The following is a 26,809-nucleotide window of genomic DNA, read 5'->3' as shown; positions in this document are numbered from 1 at the left end:
ACCGCAAACAACAGTAACTATTTGCGGATCACACATTTTTTTCTCCTTGTGGGAAAAGGGATCACATTAACTATTGAGCCACGGAAATTGTCAAAGTTGGTTGATTCAATTCAATAATTTCTACAGTTTCCCATGAAAACATTTCTTAATGAGTTTTATGTTTTAGGCTATTCTGCAGTCTCAAAAAGGATCTACAAGAAGAAAAAATTGAAAGACGAAGATCTCTGAAAGAATATTGAGAACGTATATCAAGACGTTAAGAGCTCCTTGTCGTACGCCAAAAATAATGCCTTTTTTTCCATATACGATTATTTAATTACTTATTCAAAATTACCTAGTAATTAACATTGACATGACTTTAAAAATAAATATGTTATGCTCTGTAACTTCGATTTGATACAATCGAAAGCCTTTCCAAAATCTACAAAAAGAAAAACTGTTTGAAACTATAAAATATATTTCTTTCACGTTAAACATTTATTTTATGAAATTCATAAATTTGTGTGTATCCTATCTATGTGTTTTATTTTCCAATTTTTTTTCATAATATACGTACTTATTCAGAACAGTGAAGTAAAACATAGTAACTTGATGTGTAAACAAAAATTTTAGTGACTTAGGCAATAGCAGGGCTTAGGTCAATATTAGCTACCTATCTATCAAGATATTGAAATATGAAACTATACCGACTTTCTTTTATCGAGGTTAGGTAACTGAAATCGATCGTTAAAGGAACGACGAAAACACCTATCTATCTTAACAATTTTGAAAAGTGTTAGAAAGGTAAATAGACGCAACAGTAAGGACTTCTTAAAGCTGAAAACATCATAACTTTTAAACTCTCGCGTTGCATGTTTAATGTATAATAGAATACGGGAATTAACGCGAACACGCATTTTACCTTAAAATGCCTAACGTTTCGGCGCAGGTTGCACTCGCCGTGGTCCCAGGCAGACTGGAGCAGCGATGACAGGACTTCGTGTATGAGGCGGACGAATGTCCATCCACCCTCATATTTTGATTTTTCTAACCGCCACCACACACTACACTAACCGTGTCCCTATTCTGTGAGCTAACCGATTGCGAAACATAGCGAGATTTTGTAACAGTAATCACTGGATTCCACGTCGCGGATAATTTGAAGCCGTCTTCCCGATTGAAATTTGAATGTTTCTTGATTTCGATCGCTTCACGAACAATCCTCGAGTAGAAATGTCGTTCAGTGGAGAGGACTTGAGGGCGATGGAACTCAATCCAGTGATTAGTTCCTGCTTCGAGTAGATGTTCCGCAATGGCTGACTTGCTGATTTGACGGTTCTTAACAGCGGCGATATGTTCCTTGACCCTTTCAGCTATCGACCGCTTAGTCTGGCCTATGTAGGAACTACCGCAACTGCAGTTGATCTTGTAGACACCTGGTGTTTGAAACGGTAGTACATCCTTCGGTGTGCCCACCATGCTGCTGACTTTTGCCCCCGGCGTGAACACTGTGCTGATGCTGTATTGTTTCAATACATTCCCGATCTTATCAGTCACTCCTCTGACGTAGGGCAAGTAGGCGGGCTGTCTGTTGACCTCCGGATGTTTACTCCGTTTCGTGATCCTGTTCCTTCGTCGACTTACGTGGTATCCGTTCATTCGTAGTACCTCCTGAACATGTTCCAGCTCCTTCCCAACATGTTCAGGGTCACAGAGGTCATGAGCTCTGTTCTTCAGTGACGTCACAACGGACTGCAAGTGACGGGGATGGTGATGTGATGTAGCGTGCAGGTATCTATCTGTGTGTGTCGGTTTCCGGTAAACACAGTGTGATAAGGATCCATCGGGTTTCGCGGCAACCCTCACATCTAGGAATGACAACATGCTGATTTCTAAACCATTCTTAAAGAATACCTAATTCTTAGAGAATTCAGACCGATCGGTAAGGTAAAAAATGAATGACCACGTACGAAGCTATAACTCAGTTATTATACTTTGATTTCGATTCAGATTAACCAGATAATAGACGAATCTAGTTAGTTTGGAGTTTTGGAAACCTAGACTACGTGTTCAATAAAAGATATCACAATGTCCAAAGACGAATTCATGCGCAACCATGTCCTAACTATTCTAATTTCTGGTGCCAAAATAAGGGCCTTTAACGAAGCATGCCTCCTCAAAGTTAAAGAAGGGCGAAGAGCAGTGGATCATCTAATGCTTAGCATTTCTCTGAAAGACCGCGTACCTAACGTTGAAACATGCCGTAGAACTAAAGTAGTAGATGTGGTTATGTGGATAACCAATCTCAAATGGTAATAGGCAAGAATAAGACTTGAAGATGGAAGGTGCAGGACCGAAAAAAGGAGTACTGAGGGGAGGCCTTATGTTAGAAATGAATAAAAATGAGTTGGATGAATAGATCTGATCTTTTTTCTTTCGCCTAGCATGTTTATAATTAGTTTATGTCTGAGGGCACTATTCTCTGACGACTTTGAACCGAACCTTTCTGTACACAGTTAACCAAGACAATAATTTGTAATTCTGTATATTTCATAAACAAAGCATTTATCAAACAAGCCGCCAGCAGCTGCATAACCCAGGGGCCACCGATGCTAAATTCAAAATTTTGTTTACCTCTGCCAGAAGGCGAGCCTTTGTAAACAAGGCTCTCTACTTAGTCGTTGCACTATAACCATGGTCGTAAATTGACTTATGTACTTGACAGAAAGAAATATTTTTTATAGGTGAAGTTTAATGTAGTACCTACTACTACTATGTTGTTTTAAAAGGTTAATTACAAGCGCAATAATTTCCTGATAATTTCAAAGCGTCCCTAAGCTCCAATATTTTATATGGTCGCCATTAACCTAATTAATAAAACATTTTGTACTCTCCCATTAGAACATTGTACTTAGTTGTGTGAGTGATAGTTTCGCAGAAGGACGTCCAGTTTTGCATTGCAGTATGGAGTAAGTATTTTATTATTCATTTTGAAACTTCCGTGTAAAATTTGCGTAAAATGAGAAAAAAAGAAAATATGTTGTTTAACTTTCATTATAGCTCTTCGACTATTTATCTAAGCAAATTTCATGAAAATCAGTTCAATGGTTCTGCCTAAAAGTGTGACAGACTGACTTCCGTTTAATATCAAACTATAAACTAGCCCGCGGCGCTCTACTTGCATGTAATTAACATAAAATAAAAAGTTTGACATAAAAAAGTTCATATTTCACTCCGGTTCTTCAAACTATCACTATACAATATTTTTTTGTAAATACTGCCTTTTTCTTAACCTCTTATTTACATAACTTAGTACAGTACCTGAAGAAACTGATGCAATGAAACTTTTCAATTACAGCTTCATGTTTCTTCGACGAAATAATATGCATGATTTAAAATCCAGCGATTTTTGGAGCAGACTACATAAAAAGCATTTTTTTTACAGTGAAGACGGTGGCGCAGTAATTGTTCCTGATTTACACGGAAACATTGCTATTCGTAAAGCAAGGAAGAAACGTCAGAAATTGCTAGCACGTGAAATATTTTATGACTATGCAAATAATACGACGCTTCATGGACTGTCGTATACTACTAAAAAAGAGCTCACGCTTATAGAAAAGTAAGCTTTTCAAATACATACGTATACAAAATGACACGTAGTCTTAGATATCGTATGGATAGCGTTCTCAAGCTGCCCCAAGGGTTATGATGAGACACGACTGTTATCTTAGACAACAATGGGACAGAATTTTTACGTATACTCTAAATCAGGGAGACGCTAGGTTCTCATTGGAGATCACAGAACGTCACGTGCTACTTGCCTTTAAACTTTTTTGGCTTAATTCTTATTCATACATTGTGGCATTACTAGCCTTTTAAAGAACATTAGTAATACTATACAGTCTCTGTATCTCCTTCTAAGGTACTTTTACTACCATCTGATAAAATACAATGTGATTTTACAATATGGCTTCTCAATTTATCAGTCAATTTAACTATTATTATTAATTTTTCAGGACGTTCTGGCTGGTGACGTTTATTGCGAGTCTCTGCATTTGTGCTTATCAAATACAAAACGTTTTTATAAAATGGAAGACTAGTCCTGTCATTGTTTCTTTCAGCGAACATCTTGTACCTGTGTCGAAGGTGACGTATTTAAAATATATTATACTCAAGCCGTTACAAACATGCTGACTACGTCATAATCAAAATAATCATAGAATTGTGACAATGTGTAAATACGAACAAGAGACTCCGATCAAATGAAATGTCTTAGTTCGCACGTTTGAAATGGCCCGAGTATAGTAAAGCTCCTGCGTAATTTGCGTTAATTTTTAAAAAATATTAGAGTCGTAGACTGTTGAATTTGATGCATTTAACAGTTTATGATCACTTGAAAATCTGGGATTATCCTCGAAGCTCGAACTCGAAGCTTTTTTCCCCAAAAACAACGAAATGACTTTATGAACAATAATATTTCTTCTTTGATCATCGATTTTCGACATTTCTATGCTAATTTTGATGGTATCAAAACCATCAAAATTTGTTTAACAGTTTAGTCGTCAACAGGCTGATATAAAGTATTTCACATTTTCATTTCGTTTTCAGGTTCCATTCCCAGCTGTTACAATCTGTCCACAAGTAAAAATTAGACCATGGCTATACAATTATACAACTGCTAATATAAAGTATAATAAATTTAGGAGTAAGTTTGAAGATAATCCTGAAAACACTACTTTGGTGTACGTATACTAAATCACTCTAAACATAGTGCTTTTTGGCTAATTTGTTAATGATAGGTTTTTCAGTGGAGTTTAATCATTTGCCAGCATTAAAAACCGCGAATGTAATATTAATAATGATGATAACTATCCTGAAGCATCAGGGTGACTAACGCGCTGATATTTCTGGTTTCAATCTTTAGTCCGGCCGATTTTGTCATGTCACCGTTTCTGTTAAACCGTTATATGGTTTAATGGTACCACTCAACACTACTGCGTTGAGAGATCTACAGAAAACTTTAACATTAGCCGGGTCCTGACTGAGCGGGCAGCCGCAGTCACGTTTATTTCGATCAGAAAGAAAAGAGACCTAAATAATGACTAGCGACGCTGCTCGCTTAGACGGGACCTGGCTATTGAGAAATTATAGTGTCTTCTTTATGGCAAAAAAATAACTTTTTCTTACCTTCTCGTTCTGGAAAAGTAGTCGTAAAGTTAAAAAAATCTTAAAATAGCTTTAATACTGTCAAAGGTTTGGATAATATAAGTGTATTTTAGGGACGATGATGATTTCAACGTTTATGAAGACATTTCGATGGTATGCAATCCTAAGAAAGAAGAATTCTATTACGAATATCAAAACATGCCACGTAATCAGCCTAACTTTTCAACAGTTGATAACATTGTACAGGTAAATTATTATCAATAATTAATTATTTTATAATTAATTTCCTTCGCCGAAAGCTAAGCGCTGACCATAGTCAATAATGACTCGTGTTGGTTATCGGTCCCACCGCGCTATGAGAGTGAAGGAAGATAGAGGGTGTATCTGTGTATTGTGCTCACATTTGGACACTATAAACAAAGTCCTGCACAGTTGGCCAGTCTCGATGAAAATGACCATTATTATTTTGTATACCTAGAAGAAGTCAGAAGAAGAAGTCAATCTGTGACTTTGTGAAACAAATCTGTCTTAAGTCAGCCGTGACTAAGGTCTGTTCTAAGTCTTATAGAATTTTATTACCTTTACAGACAGCTCCAAAGCTCGATGATCTCTTATGGACATGGTCCTGGCGTGGAGTCAAGTCGTATTTCGATAGTGATGAAGATTATGGTGAAGTACTAACTAGTGAGGGAGTGTGTTTCACCATTAATACTTTAGCAGCGGATGAAATATTACGAAGAGAGAAGTTTGTACCAAAATAAACATATTTTTTACTAGACAGAGACCTGTAGCTCGATCTGATCAGCGCCTCTGTCGGGCGTCGTAAGAACTATATTGACAGTACATTATAAATGTCAAACTTTCGATGCTCGACCGTGCCGACGTACAGAATCGTGTTACAGCACTGTATACCAAATTATCAAAAAAGAAAATTCTCGAAATTGAAAACATTTACGATATAATTCCTCATTTTAAACTCAAAATGCTCGTAGTGCGAACCAACCAAAAAAAACATTAATGGGGATCTCCAACAATAAACGTGGTTTTAGTACTTTTTGAGTACAAGGAAACCTTCGTGCGCGAGTCCAACTTGCACTTGGCCATTTTTTTTTATTAAAATATTTCAATGACAGCCCGGATTTTGGTCTCCTGCCCAGTAAGTGGCAAGGACTCACCATTCTCATCAAGAGCCTATTACACGAGGTTCACTTAGTAAATTGCAGGTTTCGGTATAACAGGTGTAATATTATAAGTAATCAATTTATTAAAACTGAGTTAATCTTGTTGACAGTGTTCACGTCGAACACCCTCATTTTACGGCTAGGAAGCCGACCAAACATTGGGATGTTGAACATGGTTTCTCCGCTTATGGTCCTGATACTTATCCAGCTCAAGGAAAGGTAAATGTTGTTTAAAGTATAGTGTATTAGTAAGTAAAAAAGTAAGTATAGTTGTTATCTATACTAATATTATAAAGCTGAAGAGTTTGTTTGTTTGTTTGATCGCGCTAATCTTCGGAATTACTGTTCCGATTTTAAAAATTATTTTGCGTTAGATAGCTTATTTATCGAGGAAGTCTATAGGATCAATAGGAGCAGAGTACCGGTAAAAAATGTTACAAAAACGGGCAATCTTATGACCCATTCTCTCATAAGTGACGCAAGCGAAGTTGCGCGGGTCAGCTAGTTCTGAATATCGTATCGAATCGAAATCGAATATCGCAAGTCGTGGAGAGAAATACAAAAGCGAAGAGTCTTAAGAGAGGAGCGCTAGAGAGATGTTACACCGACGGTGTCCATTCGTTCCTACATCAATAGCGCGATTCTCTACAGTCGGTACTGTCAATAACCGGCCAACTATCAAAAAATGTTGTATGAAAATCTGACCTGCATCTCGAATTTTAGTCAGTACTGTCGAGTATCGAAAATGTTGATATTTAAAATGTAAGTACTGTAGTGAAAGCTTTACGGACGTTTTTAGAGTTTTGCAGTTAAAATATTAGTATGAATGGTTTTTTGTATTTACAGGATGAAGGAGCAACGCCAGACTTGTCGATCACATTTTGGGACTTTCCAGATTATCACGATGCTCTGTGCAATAATTTAAATTCTGGTTTCAAAGTAAGTAAAACATTAAAAATCGCTTGGTTTCTTATTCCATCACAGACAAATAGTTCGGACTCGTATTTTTTGGCCATCATAGAAAAAGTTTTGCTTAATCTTTTAATTAGATGACTGCGTGAAAGTATCCAAGAAGAAAAGAGAAGATATTTATGTGTAAAGTTTTATTAGTTGTTACCTCTTTGATTTTGTTGCCCGTTTATGCTTGCATCTCTGATAGTATATAAATAACTCTTAAAGCAATGCAAACGTCTCAAACTGTATTAGCTATCGTGCTTGATTCAAGGCTTAACTCTTCCCTCATCTCGGAGGAGACCCTTGCACAGAAGTGACGAAAATTTGGTAATCAAGGTTACTGTTTGCAGATATACATTCATCATCCGGCTGATCTACCACGATCTTCTCTTTATTATTACGCTGTGTTAAATAAACAAGTATCTTCAATGGCGCTGAGCTTTAGTATTCTGAACACATCTGAAACCTTACGAAATTATGATCCAGAAATGTAAGTCTTAAAATATATACCTATGTTAAACAATCGAAGTAATGATCTGGTTCTAACGATGTAACAGTAAAAGAAACTTCGTGATGAAACTTAGCATCCTTCAAATTCCCAAAATGGTTGAAACGTGTGAAGCAGAACATGCATAATTGTGTATGACAGAAATGAGAGAGCTGACACAGATAAGAACAGAAGAAAATATGCTGTGCCGACTGTACTGGTGCTATCACGTTGACAACTATTCGAAAGTCACTGTACAATGTTTTCTCCCTTTGATTATAGTGACTAACACGTTACGTCAGAGCAGCAATGTACAGAATAGTGACCCACTCTAGTTGTCAACTGAGATGCGAAAACGCATACAGACAATGATGATCTAAAATATTATTTTGTTTCAGACGACAGTGCTATTTCAATGACGAACGTTACCTCAGATATTTCAAAATATACACAGCAAGTAATTGTAAAATAGAATGTCTTACAAACTACACGTATGCTCGTTGTGGCTGTGTTGCGTTCTATATGCCTTGTAAGTTAGTAAATATAACCAATGTAATTGTCATGTTCCGTACTGATGGTTCCGTACATGGTTCACCCAAAGTTATGGCTCTATCAAGTAAAATCTTAATGTCTTCATAGCTTTGAGTTTCGCCCACAATTTTTTACTCGTGTTCAAGGAAAACTATCATGCAATACCTTTTATTAGTGCGGAGCATTTTGAACACAATTATCCATTAAAATTAGGTTAGGATGTTTTTGAAACTGAATTCTAGACTAAACACTTTTTATCATTTTTAGTTGCTACCAAAAATGCCACTTGCAAACTTCGAGATCTTAATTGCGTTATCGAAGCACAAGGTAATCAATATATTTTCTTGTATTCAAAATAAGACATACACTTGTGCCGTAAAACTGTAAAATTTTAATGCAATTTTTTTACAGAGGCTTTTTTGCCAGGACATACAAATTCGACAGTAGAAAAGTCTTGCCTTTGTCTCCCAGCATGCAATACTATAGACTACGATGCTGAAATATTAAAAACCGATTTCAAATTAAAAGAATCTCTTGTAGCTGATGCGAAAGTTCGAAATAGAACGAGTGTTTTCCAAGATGAGTGAGTAAAAATTTTAAAATACGATTTCATTATTCATTTATTACATGTGGAGAGGTGTAGTATTGACCAACGATGTGGTCCGAGACGTAATATTCCCTACATGACGCGTCGGAAGAACTGTAGCAAAATGCGTCAATGGCTGAATAAAGTCAGTCGGAAAGACCTATGGACTAATCTCGTAAATCAGTTGATAACTAGTCTACGTCAAATTTATAGTCACTGTGCAATACATTGCTACTTTGACGTAACGTGTTTATCACATTATTCTTAGTAAGCAAACAATGGACCGCATAGTGACTTTTAAATAGTTGTCAACTGAGATACCTGATAGCTCGTCTAGACTAGAGTGGACAGAGTTTATTCGCTAGGGCACAAAGTCCCATTTACGCGACGGACAGAAATAAGCTTTATTATTTTGATGACAATGGTTTATCATCTATACTAATATTATAAAGCTGAAGAGTTTGTTTGTTTGTTTGAACGCGCTAATCTCAGGAACTGCTGGTTCGATTTCTAAAATTCTTCAGTGTTACATAGCCCATTTATCGAGGAAACGGGGAAAACTTTTACCCATTCTCTCTTATGTTACGCAAGCGAAGTTGCGCGGGTCAGCTAGTATTCCATAAGCATCCTAAAAATTACAGCGCTGTGTATTTATGTCAAAGTTATTTCAAATAATATCCTTCTTTCAGGGGAGACTTTTCTAAACTAGAGATGTATTTTAAAAGATCGCAATTCGTATCAATGCATCGCTCAGAGCTGTTTGGTTTAACTGACTTCCTCGCCAACATCGGAGGTCTTCTTGGTCTTTTCCTGGGATTCTCGTTCTTAAGTCTCGTGGAACTTTTTTACTTCGCAACTTTAAGGTAACTTGTATTTGGTAATTTATTTTTATCCTAAAACCAGATGTCAACCTAGTGTCGAAGTTGTTGAAGCCGCCGAAAAAGACTTTGACATGACAACCATTATCATAATAGACAACAACCGGAACCGACTTTTAACGTGCCCGCTGAAGCACGGAGACCCTCAGTTCAACCATCATTATGCGGTCACCCATCTATGGAATGACCGCGCCAACGATTGCTTAACCCACAGGTCGTTATCAACCAGCGTCCGCAATTCTTACTGTAGTTCTTATTTTTAATGTAGAATTGTTTATTGGTGTCTTTTATTTTCTAGGCTATTCTGCACTCTCAAGAAGGATCTACAAGAAGAAAAGATACAGAGGCGTAGGACTCAGAAGAGAAAATAAGTACTTCTTGCATTCAAAATGAAATAAGCTGCTTGTAGTACGCCATCGAAATATCCAGTTTTGTTCCAACACTGACTATGTATATACTAAATTAACTTGATTATTCTCAATAAGATAATAACAATGACACGAATTTGTAACTTTCATAAAAATATGTTGTTCTCTTACGCTTTGTGTTTTGTTTAAAGCAGTCAAAAGCCTTTTCTAAATCTGCGTAAAGTCGAATGTTAGAAACAACAAAAGTTTTTTAAATAAGAGGTTCCGAATATACATCACTTAATTTTTTGCACTAAAAGATACAATAACAAAAGTAATATTATACGCTTATCATTATGTTATTTTATTGTGCATCTTAGGATTCAATAAACGAATTAATATGAATTGATGTGTTTTTGTGTTTTGGTTCATTAACGATCCCATGATTAAATGACCAAAGAGAAGAAATTTCATGATACAACGAGAAACATTTGCAACAAAAACTTGGAAACTGACAGTTCCATTTTTTAATTATTGCGTGGAAAGCTACATTATTAACAAGCAACATATCATATTATATACAATATGGAAAATTGTTGGCTGGAAGTCCACGCCAGTTTGCTATTTGAAACATTAAGTAGATCAAATGGGGTTAGATTTAATAATATCCGCTTCTCAGATAGGATATACTCAAGAAAATATTTATGCCTAAAACATCCTGTAAAAAACCCCAAGTCTCGCAGCTCAGTCTGTCTGCCGTAAAAAAATGTGAGATCTATGTAATACCAAGTCGAAAGATACTAATTATAATCACGATTTGTCAGAGGTATATTCAATTTAAAACTCTTGATTTGAGATAGGTTCAAAATATTATGTCTACATTGTAATAATAATCTAAATACACGCATGTACCTACGTGCCTTTGTTAATCGTCTACTGACTCTTTTTAAATTATACTTTTACGTGCTGTTAGCCATCTGTTTAATTCAATCGATGACATTGCTTTGACACAGTTAAAGTTCAAGAAAATAATTGCATTCAAGGGAAATTAAAGTAGAAAAGGGTTGAGTGCTTAGTAATGAATAGTGGTGTATAGTGAGTAAAATATAATAAAAGTAGATAGATTCTTTTTCAAACATGGTAAAGTTTTAGCAAAACACAACCTCACATTTTCAGTAAATACATCAAATCAAATCCTTTATTCTCATAGGGGCGGGTAGTAACCGTACAATGCCACTTGGTACGATCTTTGTGAACTTCTCACTCCTAGTCAGGGTCTTTTCCAATCTCTCTAATCTACCTTTGATTCAATATAACTGCTTAAAAAACTGAAAAATATATTATATAGAGTTATAAAACGCTGTGAAACTTAAGGCTTTAAGAACCGACTGGAATCCAGAGAAAACGAGCGGAAGCGAGAATACAGAATTCCAGAATCAATTGGACCACTAAAGCAAAGGATCAAATGGAATAGAGATCATAGTGAGCCCAACAGTGGAATAACATTATTTGATACTTATATCACGTCACTAGTGTAGTACTAAGTAGTGATGTCATTCTTTAATTGTGAAAGGTTAATTACAATTAATAATTTCTTCATAACATTGTAATAGCCCTATTCTCTTATGGGAAAACTATTAAAAAAATACATTGCATTCAAAGTTATTTAGGACTTAGTTGTTAAAGCAACGTTAAAGAAGAACGACGCAGCTGAAAGTTCTTTTAAAAATGGAGTAAGTGTTTATTTTAATTATATTTTTAATACAAAAATTTTAAGCTTCGCTTTTGAAATAATTTGATTAATTACTAGAAGCAATGACATATCTTGGTACCACTAACATTAAAATAGATAATCAACAGTACAACTTAAGTTTTCTTGATTATTGAATAAACGTTGGGGCACAGACCCATTATCGGCATCGGCTAAACATCCTTTGAAATGCAAGCGCATACTATCGGAATCTAAGCTCTAACATTCTTGAGGACTTTTCGACATCTCAAGTGCATTGCAGCATGCCAAGGAGTATTGTGTGACACAGTGCGTTTGCATGTTTTGATGCCAAAGGATCTTTTCCTAACTGATGCCGACAACCGAGACTTCGATACAGAAAAAAAATTGAATAACAGACAAAAACACTACCTATGAAATCATAGTTGATATGTTTGTTTAGGGAAATTACTATAGAAAAGAGAAGACCTAAGAATTCTTCGTATGGAGAGATTCGCAGAGATCGAAGGAAGAGACAGAAAATGCTCATGAAGGAGATATTTTACGACTACGCAAATAATACGACACTTCACGGATTGTCGTATACTACTAAAAGAGGACTTTCTCTTGTTGAAAAGTAAGGCTTTACATCAACCATTACAAGTCATATATAGGGTTTTGTCATCTCACTGTTGGATACACGTACTTTTCATTCTCAAGTGTATTACAAAAAAAAATCTTAAACCTTTTTAACAGTCCATGCAAGAATTCCAGTCTCCAGCCAGCTTTTGACCAGTGTGCCCTTTCTCATTATTAAAGGAGACTCGTACCAATCAGCAGGACAGTAGCTCGATTCTGTACCACTAGTGGCTACCGACAAGTGGTTAGTCATTGAGAAATTTTGCATGAGAATCTGATCAGCGCCTCCCGCGGGTGTTATAGGAACTATTTTGGCAGTACATTTTAAATGTCAAACTCTCGATACCCGACAGTACCGACTGTAGAGTATTGTGCTAAAGTAATAGGTTTTTAATGAACTTTATATTATTATAAGAATATATTTATAAGAATGTTTGTTTTCAGGTTATTTTGGTTGATGACTTTTCTCGCCAGTTTGAGTATATGTTGCTACCAGATTCGGAATGTGTTTATAAAATGGCAATCGAGTCCAGTTATCGTTACAGTCAGCGAACAATTGGTACCAGTGGGAAAGGTGGTATTTTTTATACAATTGTTTTATTTAATAAATTTTAGTTGGCTACTAATATTATAAGCTTTAATGCTAAAGTTGGATATTTGAATGTTCGGAAGGATGCTTGTTACTCAATCACATGAAAACAGCTAAATGGATGGTTATTAAATGTGGTAAACAGGTAGTTTGTATCCTGAATTGTTATAGTTTTAACCCAGGGACATATTTAAACACGGACGAAGTCGCAAGCAAAAACTACTATTACTATTATTATTAAAAATCTTGATTAATGCAAGTCAAAATGAGATGTCTGGTAACATGTAATTTATTTTGTTTTATGATATACAGGTCCCGTTTCCTTCTGTCATGATATGCCCGCAGTCAAAAGTCAGAGCTACAATTTATAATTACACCGCAGCAAAATTAAAATATAGAAAAATAGAAGATGACGTATCACCGTACGTAATATTTTCACCTTATTTTTGACTGACAAAAGACTGCTTTTAATCGTGTTCCATACAATCATACTGTTATATAGTAGAGAAATTTCCTATCACTAATGACCATCGACGACCAAGTACCTATTGAGAAGTTTTTTAAAATACCAAACCAAGAAATTTTTACTTACATTTAACGGAAACTTCTTTTGTATTTTTTTTATTTATAATAAAAATAAGCAGCACAAAAGTAAGCATATTTTAATAAACAATATATTTTAGCTACGAAACCAACTTCACGATGTACGAAGACATCTTGCAAGTATGCAGCCCTGAAGATTTTATGTTTCGGCAAATAGATAATTTTAAACGAGAATTTTCAAATGTATCTACGGTTACAAACATTATGAATGTAAGTTATTTGTTAATATTTATAATTGTGAAAGCTGAGTGGTTTAAGCATTCGCCCCCTTTGTAGCCTAGCCTAGGTCGCAGATTAAAACCCAAGGCAACACATCAACGAGTTTTCGAAGTTATAGAGTTAGATTACTAAATCCAATGGTACCTACGTCCAATAGTTCTCTTGGACGTAGGTACCATTGGATTCACCATTAGACTCTTCTTCGTGTCAATTTAGTTCCTGCCGGGTTTCCATCGCACTAAGATAGGATGTTGGACGTGCTATTCCTCCCTCATCCCATGAACAGACTATTGTTCAGCAGTGGGACAGTACTCAACAGATTTTATTATTATTATATTATTATTTTTTGTGTTATTTTACAGGTAGCACCACAGTTAAACGATATTTTCGTTTACTGTGAATGGCGTGGCCAGTACTCTTACAAGTGCGAGGATATTTTTGACGAAGTGCTGACTAGCGAAGGGTTATGTTTTACTATCAATGCACTTGCTGAAGATGAAATACTACGGAAAGAGATGTTTGTATCGACATTAATTTGAAAAAACAATTTTCAATAAATACACATCTTATATTACAGACACATAAATAAAACACATGTGATCTTTTAAAATTCCATATTGAATTACATATTTAATTACCCTAGCTTTTTAAACTTATCGAAAGGATTTTTCATGATTGAGTTCTTACAAACAATATTATTATTTCGAAGCCTAAAAATAAGACGGATGATAATAAATAATATATTATTTTTGATAAGTAAAAAAAAATATTAAAAAACCACAACACAATCGATTCACGCACACGAGAGCCACGACAGACACGCATAAGCTAATTAATATCTTTTTGAATTAATTTGTTATTTTATTTTTTACAGTGTTCGTGATAATTATCCTTATCTAAATAATAGTAAGCAATCAAATAAATGGAACATTGCCGATGGTTATACCGAATTAAGTCCTGATGCGTACCCCGTCCCGGGAAAGGTTAGTGTAACGCAATTTGTACATATAATAACACAATTTAACAGCATTTTGAAAGTGAATTTAGGAGCAAAGATGATAAGAGCAAACGAGTGAAGTCTTATTAATACTTTAAGTTGTTAATGATAACACTGATGCATTTGTGGTTATTGATTTCAGACAGACCACTATACGCCAATTTTGATTACATTTTTGACCCGTTTTCGTTGTGACCCATTTGCATTTCATAATAAAATATTTTGTATTAAAATTTATATAAACATAATTTTTACTGCTATTGTCTGTAGGAAAATGGAGCATCACCAGACTTGACTGTAGTAATGGTAGAAATTTTGGAAGAACGAGATCCACTGTGTAATCCTTTGAATTCTGGATTTAAAGTGAGTTCAAAGCACAAATTAAGTTTTATACCATGTCCTTGAAAAACATTCCTTTTTTGAAATCAGTTAAAAAATCTGGATAGAATCTAGTTTTCTTTGAAGGCTTCAGAATTTTAGGATTTTCTCTACTCGATATTTAAATGATTTTCATACATTATAATTCTATAGTTGCCAATCAGTCATTGCTTTAGATAAATTTTCTTCTTTATATCTGTTCTTTCATAATATCACTCTCTAATAATACTACTATGTCCAGGTTTATGTGCAACATCCAGCAGATCTGCCGCAGTCTACTCTGTATTACTATAGCGTATCAAATAAACAAGTATCTTCTATGGCATTAAGTTTCAGCGCTCTCAATACATCAGAAACTTTGAGACCTTACGATCCACAAATGTGAGTTATTTATATACTTAAATTGTTACTTCAAATTAATACTCTAAAGACAGAGAAAAAAGACAGAAGAAAGAGTTATATGAACTACTCCTTTCTTCGATAGAAATAAGATGTGACAACAGAAAATTATGTGGTTAAAGACTTCGGAGATCAAATAATTATTCTGTATTATGCAAAAATTCAATGTACCTATCTTGGATTTGATTTTAATGATATTTTGAGTATTTGATGCATATAATGAAATACACATGATACCTAAAGATGTTTGTTTCAGACGGCAATGCTACTTTCCTGATGAACGTTACCTTAAATACTTTCAAATATACACAGCAAATAATTGTAAGATAGAATGTGTCACGAACTACACTTACCAACGATGTGGTTGTGTTGCGTTTTATATGCCGCGTAAGTTAGACCAACTATTACTGAATAATAGTAATATGTAGAAATAATTTTCAATGGACTAGATATTCAAAAATCAAGGTACAACTAATAATTAAATATAAAAAATGAAGAATTGTAGTCATATTTACATTAAACTATGTATTTTAAACCTTGCAAGTCCCATTCATTTCTATAACAACCGAACTATGAACAAGGTTTTGTTGAAGTACAAACCACAAAAAATAATGGTATTTATTTATTTATTTATTTCACACACTTCCGTCTAACATTACAGTCACTAAGACTAATGCGTTAGATAAGGTACTCATTATTATACAATATCAGTATCTAGTCTACTCTAGGATTGTAGAACACCTCCAATTTTGCACAGGATTATATTTTAAAATGATAATTTTCTTACATATAGATGAAGACGCGAACATTATTTGCACGCCTCGAAAGCAAAAATGTATTCTTGAAGCACAAGGTAATTGAAATGTTTTAGATACAAATATTATTTTATTTAGACATAAAATAAGACATATTATAAATCACTTTGCAGAATCTTTAGTTTTTGAAGAGCTAACAGATGCGGCTAAACAGTGTCGTTGTCTCCCAGCCTGTAATAGTATAGACTATGAAGCAGAAATATTGAAGACTGATTTTAATTTGGAGAGATATTTAGAATCTAATGATATAAATTTGGAAAAACAAGGGTAAGTTGGTCATACGTAACAAAAAAAATAAATAGATTTGTTGTTTGTTTGAGAAACTCTGGAACCAAACGTCGGATTTGAAAGAAGCGTTTTAACATCAAAAATGGAATAAAAGACAAATAAACTAACATCACAATGATTTAAGAAAAGTAAATAAACAGCAAAAGCGAGACACAGATTATTTCATAGATAATATGAATTCTGGACCACATATTTGAATCAATTAAAATAATCGTATAGTCTAATGACACAAATTCTCAGTACTAATATTATAAGAACATGATTTTACAGGAGAGAATTCTCAAGACTAGAAGTATACTTCAAAAGACCTCGTTTTGTGTCCATGCGACGTTCAGAGCTGTTTGGTTTGACTGACTTTCTCGCCAACATTGGAGGTCTTCTCGGTCTTTTCTTAGGATTTTCATTCCTGAGCCTCGTTGAACTGTTCTATTTTCTTACACTCAGGTAACTAGACTTTTTTTATTTGAAGTCTTATTATGGTACATGTTACTTGAGTCATACGTATTTTTTATGATTTCAGATTATGCTGCTCGCTGAAGAAGGATCTAAAAGACGAACAATTACTGAGGAAGAATACTATAGAAATATCAAAGAAATGATGCAAGTTCTTTAATAGTAAAATATATTCTTGATATTATATAAGACATATAGACATCAAATTAATTATTAGAATTTTAGATACTTATGTGTTTTGTGTCGATTCATGTTCTATATAGTCGTCATATCACATCAATATTTTGTATTTTTATCCAATAAATGTTATGCATTTAGCTGATTACTGTTTTTTTATTTAAATACATACATTCATTCGTGTACATTACATGACATCACACCTTTTTCCTAAAGAGGTAAGCAGAGAATTCCCCTTTCTACACTCTTAAACATCTACTGTTAGGAATAATAAGGGCAATCTAAAAAAAACAAGAATGACAACCCCTAATCAATGTACATACAATGAAAATGGCGAGAAATAATACTATCTATACTAATATTATAAAGCTGAAGAGTTTGTTTGTTTGTTTGAACGCGCTAATCTCAGGAACTAATGGTCCGATTTGAAAAATTCTTTCAGTGTTAGATAGCCCATTTATCAAAGAAGGTTTTAGGCTATATCATCACGCTACGACCACTAGGAGCAGAGTAAGAGTAAAAAATGTTACAAAAACGAGGAAAATTTTGACGCATTCTCTCTTATGTGACGCAAACGAAGTTGCGCGGGTCAGCTAGTAGCTACTAGTATATCATAATTTAATACATCTAGTTACGCCCTTGTTAATAATATTGGTTTAACAAAACGATACTAATACCCTTGTGTCTAAAACACTAATATGACATTAACATTTAATAAACTATATTCTAATGTATTTGTTATTGCGTTCAAGGACACTAAAAGGCGAAAAGGGGTGAATAGTGTTGTGCAGAATGTGTAATTTTTTACTACCTGAAGGTCATGGGAACGAAACGAGAGAATTGCTAGGCCTTTAGTTTTCAGTGTTAGTCGTATTATGAGTTGGAGACTTTATCGTTGCCGTTGTTAAGGTTTTGAACTAAAATGACTAATGACTACTTGATGCAAATACTGATACCACTGGGTTATCATAATTATTTATGCCATTACAATGTAATAATAACGCAAAAATTGCAATAATTCAGGAGCAATTTTGCCCAAAGTCGTCTTGGTTAAGTCAAATAAGGAAGTGCACTTGGACCTTAACAAAACAATGGCTTTGAATTGAATATAAAATTATTGGATTCATATCCTCCTTAAATACCTACTTTCTTGTTCGGGAGGATACCCTCGCCCATCAGTGGGAAAGTTATGGGTAAAAAAAAAAACATTTCTATCAGGTACATTACATCCCTAAACTGATGTCATCCAACATGTTTTCGCAAGGTTAATTACAAAAGATATAATTGATGATAATTTTGAAACGTCCCTTGACTCCTTTGGGTTCAAAGCCATTAACCCAATTAATATAATTATTTGTATTACACAAGAACATTGTAGTTAGTTGCGAATTTGACGGTTTAGTTAAAGGACGTCTGGTGGTAGCTTTTATTTCAATATGGGGTAAGTACTTTACCGGCTTTTGTGTAGTCAAAAGTTAACTGGCTACACTATTTTGGTATTTGTACATGTTTTGCTAAGATTTTGATAAACTTTTAGTAAAACAACCTACGCAGAGCCCGCGTGTGATATGGATAAATCAAATTGATAAAAAATACAAAGCTATGTTTGACGGTTTTGATAACCATTGGCAAAGTAACGATATGTACGAGTATGGGGTGTATAAATTGTGTGTGGGGAGAATATAAGACACATTTTTTCAAAGGCTTTTTTACCTTTAACCATAATATTAAACTTAAAGACTATTGTTACAGAGGAGATGACGCGCCTGAGGAAAGTGCCGTAGTCATAGCAAATGTATTTGGTGACATCTGTATACGCAAAGCCAGAAGGAAACGACAAAAAATACTTGTTAGAGAGATATTTTACGACTACGCCAATAATACGACTCTTCATGGCTTGTCGTATACTACTAAAAGGGGACTTTCTCTTGTTGAAAAGTAAGTTGATAATCATATATAACATGATTAGGTTACGAACAGAGTAAAGTTGGCCCATACTTGGCCTGCTTAACTCTTGGTCTAAACCCTCTCCACACTAAGGATGAGAACGCAGGATAGCCAGTTGCGCTCACCGGTCGGTAGACGATCTGTGGGTAAAGCAACCCTTGACGCGGTCATTCCATAGATGGGTGATCGCATAGTGGTATTTGATTTTATTTTTTTAGATTTTTTTTTTTTTTTCAGAATATTCTGGCTAATTACTTTTGTAGCCAGCGTGTGTATATGTTGCTATCAGATCCATAAGGTCTTTATAAAATGGAAATCTAGTCCGGTCATAGTCACTGTCAGTGAACAACTTGTACCAGTCGGGAAGGTAACTTTTCTTGAAAATATTTTTTGATATTATTTTCTACTTTCAATCACTATTGAAAAGCTAAATCTGCAACGTATTGCTAAAGAACCTGTGATCATTCCCAATACCTAACACACTCGCTCTATCAGTAAAGACTAATTTCGTGATGAAAGCCTGCACGCCATGAAGTTTTTAGTTTTTGACTAGCTGACCCGCGCAACCTCGCTTGCGCCACATAAAAGAGAATGAGTCACAATTTTCCCCGAATGGGATTTTTTTAAACCGTTAAACATTTTTTACTGTTACTCTGCTCCTATTGGTCGGAGCGTAATTTTATATAGCCTATAGCCTTATTAAAAAAATATGCTATCTAACACTAGAATAGTTTTTCATTTCGCACCAGCAGTTCCTAAGATTAGCGCGTTAAACCAAACAAACAAACTATTTTATAATATAGATAAATGGCTAATACTGAAATAATACTATCCTGTGTATTTTAGGTTCCGTTCCCGTCAGTTACAATTTGTCCTCAGTCAAAAATCAGACCACAAGTGTATAATTATACAGAAGAGTATGCAAAATATGTAAATATTTTCCAAAAAAGGAAAAAGACACCTTTACCGTAAGTATTATATCATTTGAATTATCTTCTCAGCCTGAATTAGAGTTATTGACTCAAAACTTAATTTCTCGTTTATTACGAATTAAAGTACGCCAGAATGCGCCTTTTTTCCGTAGATCATTTATTGGTCCCATAATAGACAATAGAAAGTTGATTCTTTTTTTATTATCTTTTCATATTTCTAAATAATATGTATACATTTGCAATTTTTTTTAAATACAATTAAATTCTAACAATATACAAAGGAAAATAAAAAAGGCTGAATTTGTTTGATTTTTTGCAGAATAAAAAGGTTATTTTAAAAATCTATTGTTTCAGTTATGATAAAGACTTCAGTATGTTTGAAGACATCTTACAAATTTGTGATCCTGATGGATTTATTCTCAAAAGATATAATCATGTCTTCCCCGATGAATTCTCAAACGCATCTACAGTGGAAAACATTAGACATGTAAGTCGTTATAAAAAAGTATACAAAGAGTTACTTGAAGAAAATGGCCCACAGCTATATAAAAAAAAATATTTTTTTTATAATTATATTATTAGAGCAGACGAAATTAAAAACATTTACAGAAACAAACTAGAAAATTTTATACACACATTATTTCATGACCTTTAGCTGTACCTATGTTTACCTATTATAGAGTAGCTCGTGACTTAGTTAATAACAGCCACGCGGATCTCTGAGGTTAAGTTACGCTTGCCGAGGTTGATCTGTGGATGGGTGACCATCTTATACATATCGAGTTCCTTCGTATTTCGGAAGGCGCGTTAAATTGTGGGTCCCGGCTGTCATTTTCGAGTATCTTTAACAGTCAGAAGCTTGAAAGTCTGACCACCAGTCTTACCGAAGGATATCGTGTTATATCCCAGGTAACTGGGTTGTGGAGGTCAGATAAGCAGTCGCTCCATGTAAAACACTGGTATTCAGCTGCATCCGGTGAGACCGGAAGCCGACTCCAACATAGCTTGAAAGAAAAGCTAAGCTAATAATATAGCTTTACCTATGTTTTATTTCTCTTTCGAAGCAATATGTCTCATATCATGGCAAGACTTTAAAAAAATTGTCTATACCGGCCCTTTTTCTATTTTATCTTCGGAAATACTGCATTTATAAGTTTTACTTCTTTTAAATTAATTATTTCAGGTGTCTACGAAAATGGTGGATATATTTGGATACTGTAACTGGCGTGGCTCGTTCAATCTCGATTGTGGTGGATATTTCAGCGAAGTACTTACGAGTGAAGGAATATGTTTCACTATAAATGCATTAGCTGAAGATGAAATATTACGCAAAGATGTGTAAGCTTATTTCCTCTATTTTTTATACAAACTACCCATTTTTACCCGACCTTAAGCATATGGTAATTTTTTTGTTTGTATGTATGTCACTGTGTATCTATTTATATATAGCCGAGAAATGAGCAGTGATAGCCGATATATTAGTTGATACCTCACACGTTAGAGATGATTCGAAGTAGATGGTTCGAACCCGAGGCACACACCAATGACTTTTCAAAGTTGTATTAAGTAAGTGTGTATTAAAAATATTTCTCACTTTCTCTATGGGTAAAGGAAAACATCATGCTGCAACCTTGCATGCCTAAGAGTTCTTTAGAAGTATTCTTGAAGATATGCAAAGTCTTCAACCCGCAATTGGCCAGCCTGGTGGACTAATAAATTGCCTTTGATATTTTTTCAGGGTTCAAAATAATTACCACTACTTAAATACAAAGACACCTACCAACAATTGGACTATCGCTCACGGTTTCTCTGAATATGGAAGTCACGTGTACCCTGCACCGGGAAAGGTATTTTTACGCTGGCAACACACGATTATTACTTTCAAATTAAGTAAAGGGTACATGGGGGGACAAATGTCACGGTTTCCATGAAATGTAAAGTTAAGCCGATGACAAAAACATGATCGTGTATAGCTAGCAGTACATTTTTTTGTGTTATGTGCTATGAGAGTGTGATGTTTTTTTACTTATTTTTAAAACACACAAAACCGGCCAAGTTCGAGTACGAGTCGCGCATGAAAAGTTCCGTACCAAAAATGTATTGTTTGGGAACCTCCTTAATATATACATTTTTATAGAAGCATTATTTGTTGTTATAGCAGCAACGGAAATACATAATTTGTGACATTTCAGATAGCTATTACGGTTTATTATATAGAGCCTGGCGACAAACTGACACACAGCGGAGGCTTGGTAGGGTTCAATTTTTTTCCTTTGGGTACGGATCTCTAAAAATGTTATTTGTTCTTAAATTATAGGAAAGTGGGGCAGAACCAGATTTGAGAGTAGTAATGCAAGACAGCCTGGAAAAATTGGATACATTGTGTAACCCGTTGAATGCTGGATTTAAAGTAAGTTGAGTATTGAGATAAAATCCTAATAATAATATAAATGCGAAAGTTTGTGAGTATGTACAAATGTGTGGATGTTTGTTACTCTTTCACGCAAATACTACTGAATCGATTACGATGAAATTTGGTATGTAGCTGAAGACCCAGAAAAACACATAGGTTACTTTTTCTCCCGGAGTTCCCGAGGAATCAGGATTTACAAGGGTTTCCACGCGGACGAAGTCGCGGGCGGCCTCTAGTATAATATAATCATGAATCATTTTCAGGTGTACGTCAATCATCCTGCCGACCTTCCCCAGTCATCACTCTATTACTATACTGTTCTAAACGGTCAAGTGTCATCGATGGCACTCAGTTTTAGTGTTCTAAACACTACAGAATCTTTGAGACAATATGACCCACAAATGTAAGTATTTGTTCGTAATATTAGGTCGGGGAAAAAGTCTTTTTGCATTATAGTATTTGTATCACTTTTCTCTACACAAAAAAGCTCGATATTTGGGTACCTCACGAGCTCACTGAAAGAAACCTAATGAACCGTGTACTCATTTGTGATTTTTGAAGCCAAAGACTTTTAATATTATAATGGAAGTTGACAAAATAATATAAAAAATTAATTTATCTAATTAGGTTTTTTTAACCTTTTACTGTCCTACTGCTGGGAAAAGATCTCCTTCCGTAATGAGGGAGGGGTTAGGCCTTAAGTCCACCTCGTTGACCAAGTGCGGGTTAGGGACTCTGTATACCATTAAGAACTGTTCTAATAAATGTATTTAAGCCGCAGCAGTAATTAAGTTAACCCTTCATTGTCCCACTGCTGGACTTCTTCCGCAGTGAGGCAGGGGTTAGGGCTTGATTGCACCTTGCTGGCCTAGTGTGGGTTAGGGACTTAAATTAATAAAAACTTGCGTTTTTTGCTAAAATAAAGGAAAATTTAATTAACAACAAAAGAAAGTATATTTTTCCACTTATCTGTAATTCATGACTGGCTTTCAGTGTCATGTTTTGTTTCAGACGACAGTGTTACTTCCCCGACGAGCGTTACTTGAGATATTTTAAAATATATACAGCAAATAATTGTAAGATTGAATGCATCACAAACTACACTTATAACCAATGTGGTTGTGTTGCTTTTTATATGCCGCGTAAGTTTTATTTGTTATATCGATTCTCTACTACTATCGACTACCGACGACCGGCTAGCTATCGAGAAATTTCACACGAAAATCCGTTTAGCGCTTCTACCGGGCTCCGTAAGAACTATTTTGGCAGTACATTTTAAATGTCAAACTCTTTATACTCGACAGTACAGACGATATAGAAATTGGGCTACTGATCTACTTTCTAGACAAAATTTTTCGATAGCTCTTTTTTTAAGACAACTCCCGCACTAAGAATCGTTTTTGTGTCGCGGTGACTTTAACAAACATACAAACGACGGACACAAAGTACATCTATTAGTAGATTGCACAAATAATACGCCACTCCACTACCAGTACGACGGGGGTCGTGGGTTCAATTCCCACACGGAACAAAAATTTCTTTGTGTCCGTTGTTTGTATGTTTGTAAAAGTCCCCGCGACACAAAAGCAATATCCGCACTAAATATTGTGGTTGTGTTAAAAAAAAATAAGACTGCATAGAACAGTATAAATATTTATAAACGTCATTATTTTGCGACATGTTTTTAAAGTTATTGCTATTTTTTCAGATGAAACCGAGACTAAGATTTGTACAGTAAAAAGTATGAATTGTACGACAAAGGCACGAGGTAAACTAAGTTTTTTAACAAGGTTTTCTATGTAATATTAGTAGATAGTGTGTGCTGTGTTGTTTTAGAAGGAAATCTCTGTGCCTTGCGTAGAACGCGAATGTTTAGACCATTTGGCAATCACTACTCATATATTTATTTTATTTAAACTTCTTATACAGAGTTGTATAAAAGCGGACTTAATGCCAAAGGCATTTTCTGCCAGTCTACCTTGAGGTGATGCAGAGATTAAATAAGTATATAAGGACTTAAGAAAACCTAGGCTTTAGATTGATTTTAAAACTAACATTTAGTTCTGTTTATAATTATCTTTCTGTCTTCCACATCTTCGTTTAATTCTCTTTTATTTTCTTTCCTCCTTCATCTAGACATCCTGGGAGGCTACCACGTACCTCAATTGACAACCATTTGAAAGTTGTACATTGTTTTATCTCTTAGATAATAATGACTAACACATAACGTCAGAGCGGCAATGTACTGAATAGTGACCATAAACTCGACGTAAACTTGTCGTCAACTAAGATACGTGATAGGTCCGCTGATCGTTCTGACGTTGCCAATTCATCCCAAATAATAATATATGTAATGGGTTTATAAAAAATATATTTCAGAGGCTTTACTAGCAAGAGAAACGAATCCCGATAAAAATTACAAGAATCGCTGCCACTGCCTTCCAGCATGTAACAGCATAGATTATGAAGCAGAAATATTGAAAACTGATTACAATTTAAAGAGATATGTTAAAGCTGAAACTACTGCTCGTAATGATAAGAATGCTGTAAAACATGTAAAAGGGTAAGTAGTAAGCATTAAACATTACAAAAAAAAATATTATCTCTTTCAAAGGTCTCGAGTTACAATCCTAGATGGGCCTAGAACAAGTTCTTGACATTTTTTTTTAAATCTTATAATATCCTTTTTTTAAGATTTTCATACTAATTAATAGTCGCCCAGTACTTTTAACATTATACAAAACTAAACTATAAATAACTTTTAACAGTAAACTAAACTTAACTAGAAATCATTAACAAATAATAATATATAATAATATCCTTGAGTTTGCGATTTTAGAAGTCAGTGTCTCGGAGAGTGACTAGATATGTGTAATTTAAAGTTGTTTCGGGTCTGGGTGTACTTTGTGTCCGTTGTTTGAAGGTTTGTAAAAATCCCCGCGACACAAGAGCAATACTTAGTGCGGGAGTTGCCTTTTAAAAAAATACTATATTATTATGGCATGTAAATATTTATAAACGTCTTTGTTTTATAGGAAACAATATTCTAGACTGGACATGTTCTTCAAAAGAGCACGGTTTGTGTCCATGCGACGGTCAGAGCTGTTTGGTTTGACTGACTTCCTCGCCAACATTGGAGGTCTTCTCGGTCTATTCTTAGGATTTTCATTCCTGAGCCTGGTTGAGCTGTTCTATTTTGCGACACTAAGGTAATTGCGTACATTTTTATTTTTACTTTATTTTATTCGTTTATAGGTTATCTTTTATTTTATTACTATTTTTTGTATAAGTTCATTTGAAGTTTTTTTGTACCCCAGTAGTGTAGATTAAAGGAAAAACAGTAGTCGTAGCTCGATCGAATATAATGGATACTTTTGAGAAAAACTCTCGTAGAATACCGTATATTTCAGCGCATTGAGTAGGGAAAATAAGTGTATTTTGATGTATGTACACATATAATGTTAGTATTCTTTCATCATTTCAGACTTTGCTGCACACTGAAAAAGGATTTGAAGGAGGAAAAAAGACAGAGGAGAAACACTATTAGAATAACCCCGAAATATTAAGAAAATCTTACAAAAATAAGCAGTTTAGTAGGTTTTACTTCTATTGGGGCAGTTATTATTATCAAAGAGTTCCTGGTCAGCATCAAAGCTGAATCTTGAGTGGATAAACTTCCTCCACCAGTTTCTGTCTTCAATTTTATTACTTTGAATTAGGTAGTCTGTTTTTTTAATTACTAATTATTAGATGTTTACTAAAAAGTACTCACTTCCTTGAGTTTAATACTCATTATTCGCGATACTAAGTGCTGAAAAAAAAAATGTTGAGGAACAAAATAATACAATGTTTCATGCCGTTAAACCTTGTCAAAAAATTTAAGTCGAAGTATGTTTTGGCTTAATCTAAAAATATAAATTATAATCGTGTATGTTTCAATTATAAAAATCTCGATTCATTAAACTCGCAAATGACATTTTTAGTAATTTTCTTGGATGTGTAATAAATATAATAAAATGTGTCATTTGTTTTTATTTTCCAAAGTGTCCTAGACAAAATTATTTGATAAGAATCGAAAAATCTGTTGTATAAAAATATGTTGGTGTATTTGGCCTGACCAAGAATTCAAACCTAGGCTCAGAA

General features: G+C 34.5%; 3 protein-coding genes and 1 pseudogene across 3 annotated transcripts in view; all 4 read left to right on the top strand.

Annotated features, from left to right (window-relative positions):
- Nucleotides 1–359, top strand: part of LOC142973920 (pickpocket protein 28-like) — a 129,995-nt gene extending 129,636 nt beyond the window's left edge. The window contains exon 14 of the mRNA XM_076115960.1: nucleotides 167–359. Coding sequence (XP_075972075.1) covers nucleotides 167–239 — 73 coding nt within the window. The 3' untranslated portion in view covers nucleotides 240–359. The remainder of the gene's footprint in view (nucleotides 1–166) is intronic.
- A 2,475-nt stretch (nucleotides 360–2,834) lies between these two features.
- Nucleotides 2,835–10,184, top strand: LOC142973918 (pickpocket protein 28-like). Its single transcript, XM_076115953.1, has 14 exons — nucleotides 2,835–2,948; nucleotides 3,425–3,598; nucleotides 3,996–4,125; nucleotides 4,588–4,721; nucleotides 5,259–5,391; nucleotides 5,733–5,890; nucleotides 6,437–6,545; nucleotides 7,173–7,265; nucleotides 7,631–7,770; nucleotides 8,166–8,296; nucleotides 8,566–8,625; nucleotides 8,710–8,881; nucleotides 9,574–9,747; nucleotides 10,061–10,184. The coding sequence occupies exons 1-14, from the start codon at nucleotides 2,944–2,946 to the stop codon at nucleotides 10,131–10,133; spliced, it is 1,686 nt and encodes a 561-aa protein (XP_075972068.1). The 5' UTR covers nucleotides 2,835–2,943; the 3' UTR covers nucleotides 10,134–10,184.
- Nucleotides 10,185–11,837: 1,653 nt separating this feature from the next.
- LOC142973838 (pickpocket protein 28-like) lies at nucleotides 11,838–17,281 on the top strand (annotated as a pseudogene).
- A 1,482-nt stretch (nucleotides 17,282–18,763) lies between these two features.
- Nucleotides 18,764–26,577, top strand: LOC142973917 (pickpocket protein 28-like). Its single transcript, XM_076115952.1, has 14 exons — nucleotides 18,764–18,815; nucleotides 19,127–19,312; nucleotides 19,559–19,688; nucleotides 20,168–20,289; nucleotides 20,608–20,740; nucleotides 21,437–21,591; nucleotides 21,992–22,100; nucleotides 22,571–22,663; nucleotides 22,930–23,069; nucleotides 23,678–23,808; nucleotides 24,375–24,434; nucleotides 25,046–25,229; nucleotides 25,702–25,875; nucleotides 26,151–26,577. The coding sequence occupies exons 1-14, from the start codon at nucleotides 18,811–18,813 to the stop codon at nucleotides 26,230–26,232; spliced, it is 1,704 nt and encodes a 567-aa protein (XP_075972067.1). The 5' UTR covers nucleotides 18,764–18,810; the 3' UTR covers nucleotides 26,233–26,577.
- Nucleotides 26,578–26,809: the final 232 nt, after the last annotated feature.

This window comes from Anticarsia gemmatalis, chromosome 6 (assembly GCF_050436995.1).
Source record: "Anticarsia gemmatalis isolate Benzon Research Colony breed Stoneville strain chromosome 6, ilAntGemm2 primary, whole genome shotgun sequence".
In the NCBI taxonomy this organism is placed as follows: Eukaryota; Metazoa; Arthropoda; class Insecta; order Lepidoptera; family Erebidae; genus Anticarsia; species Anticarsia gemmatalis.
Note: the sequence above shows the minus strand (reverse complement) of the source record. Positions and strands in the feature narration are given on the sequence as shown.

What these genes read in the sequence shown, in the direction of transcription:
- LOC142973917 (XM_076115952.1), top strand. An exon ending in TGTACCCTGCACCGGGAAAG is followed by an intron (nt 22,101 to 22,570) that starts GTATTTTTACGC and finishes CTTAAATTATAG; the next exon opens with GAAAGTGGGGCAGAACCAGA. An exon ending in TTCTATTTTGCGACACTAAG is followed by an intron (nt 25,876 to 26,150) that starts GTAATTGCGTAC and finishes TCATCATTTCAG; the next exon opens with ACTTTGCTGCACACTGAAAA.
- LOC142973918 (XM_076115953.1), top strand. An exon ending in ATTTAAATTCTGGTTTCAAA is followed by an intron (nt 7,266 to 7,630) that starts GTAAGTAAAACA and finishes TACTGTTTGCAG; the next exon opens with ATATACATTCATCATCCGGC. An exon ending in CGAAATTATGATCCAGAAAT is followed by an intron (nt 7,771 to 8,165) that starts GTAAGTCTTAAA and finishes ATTTTGTTTCAG; the next exon opens with ACGACAGTGCTATTTCAATG.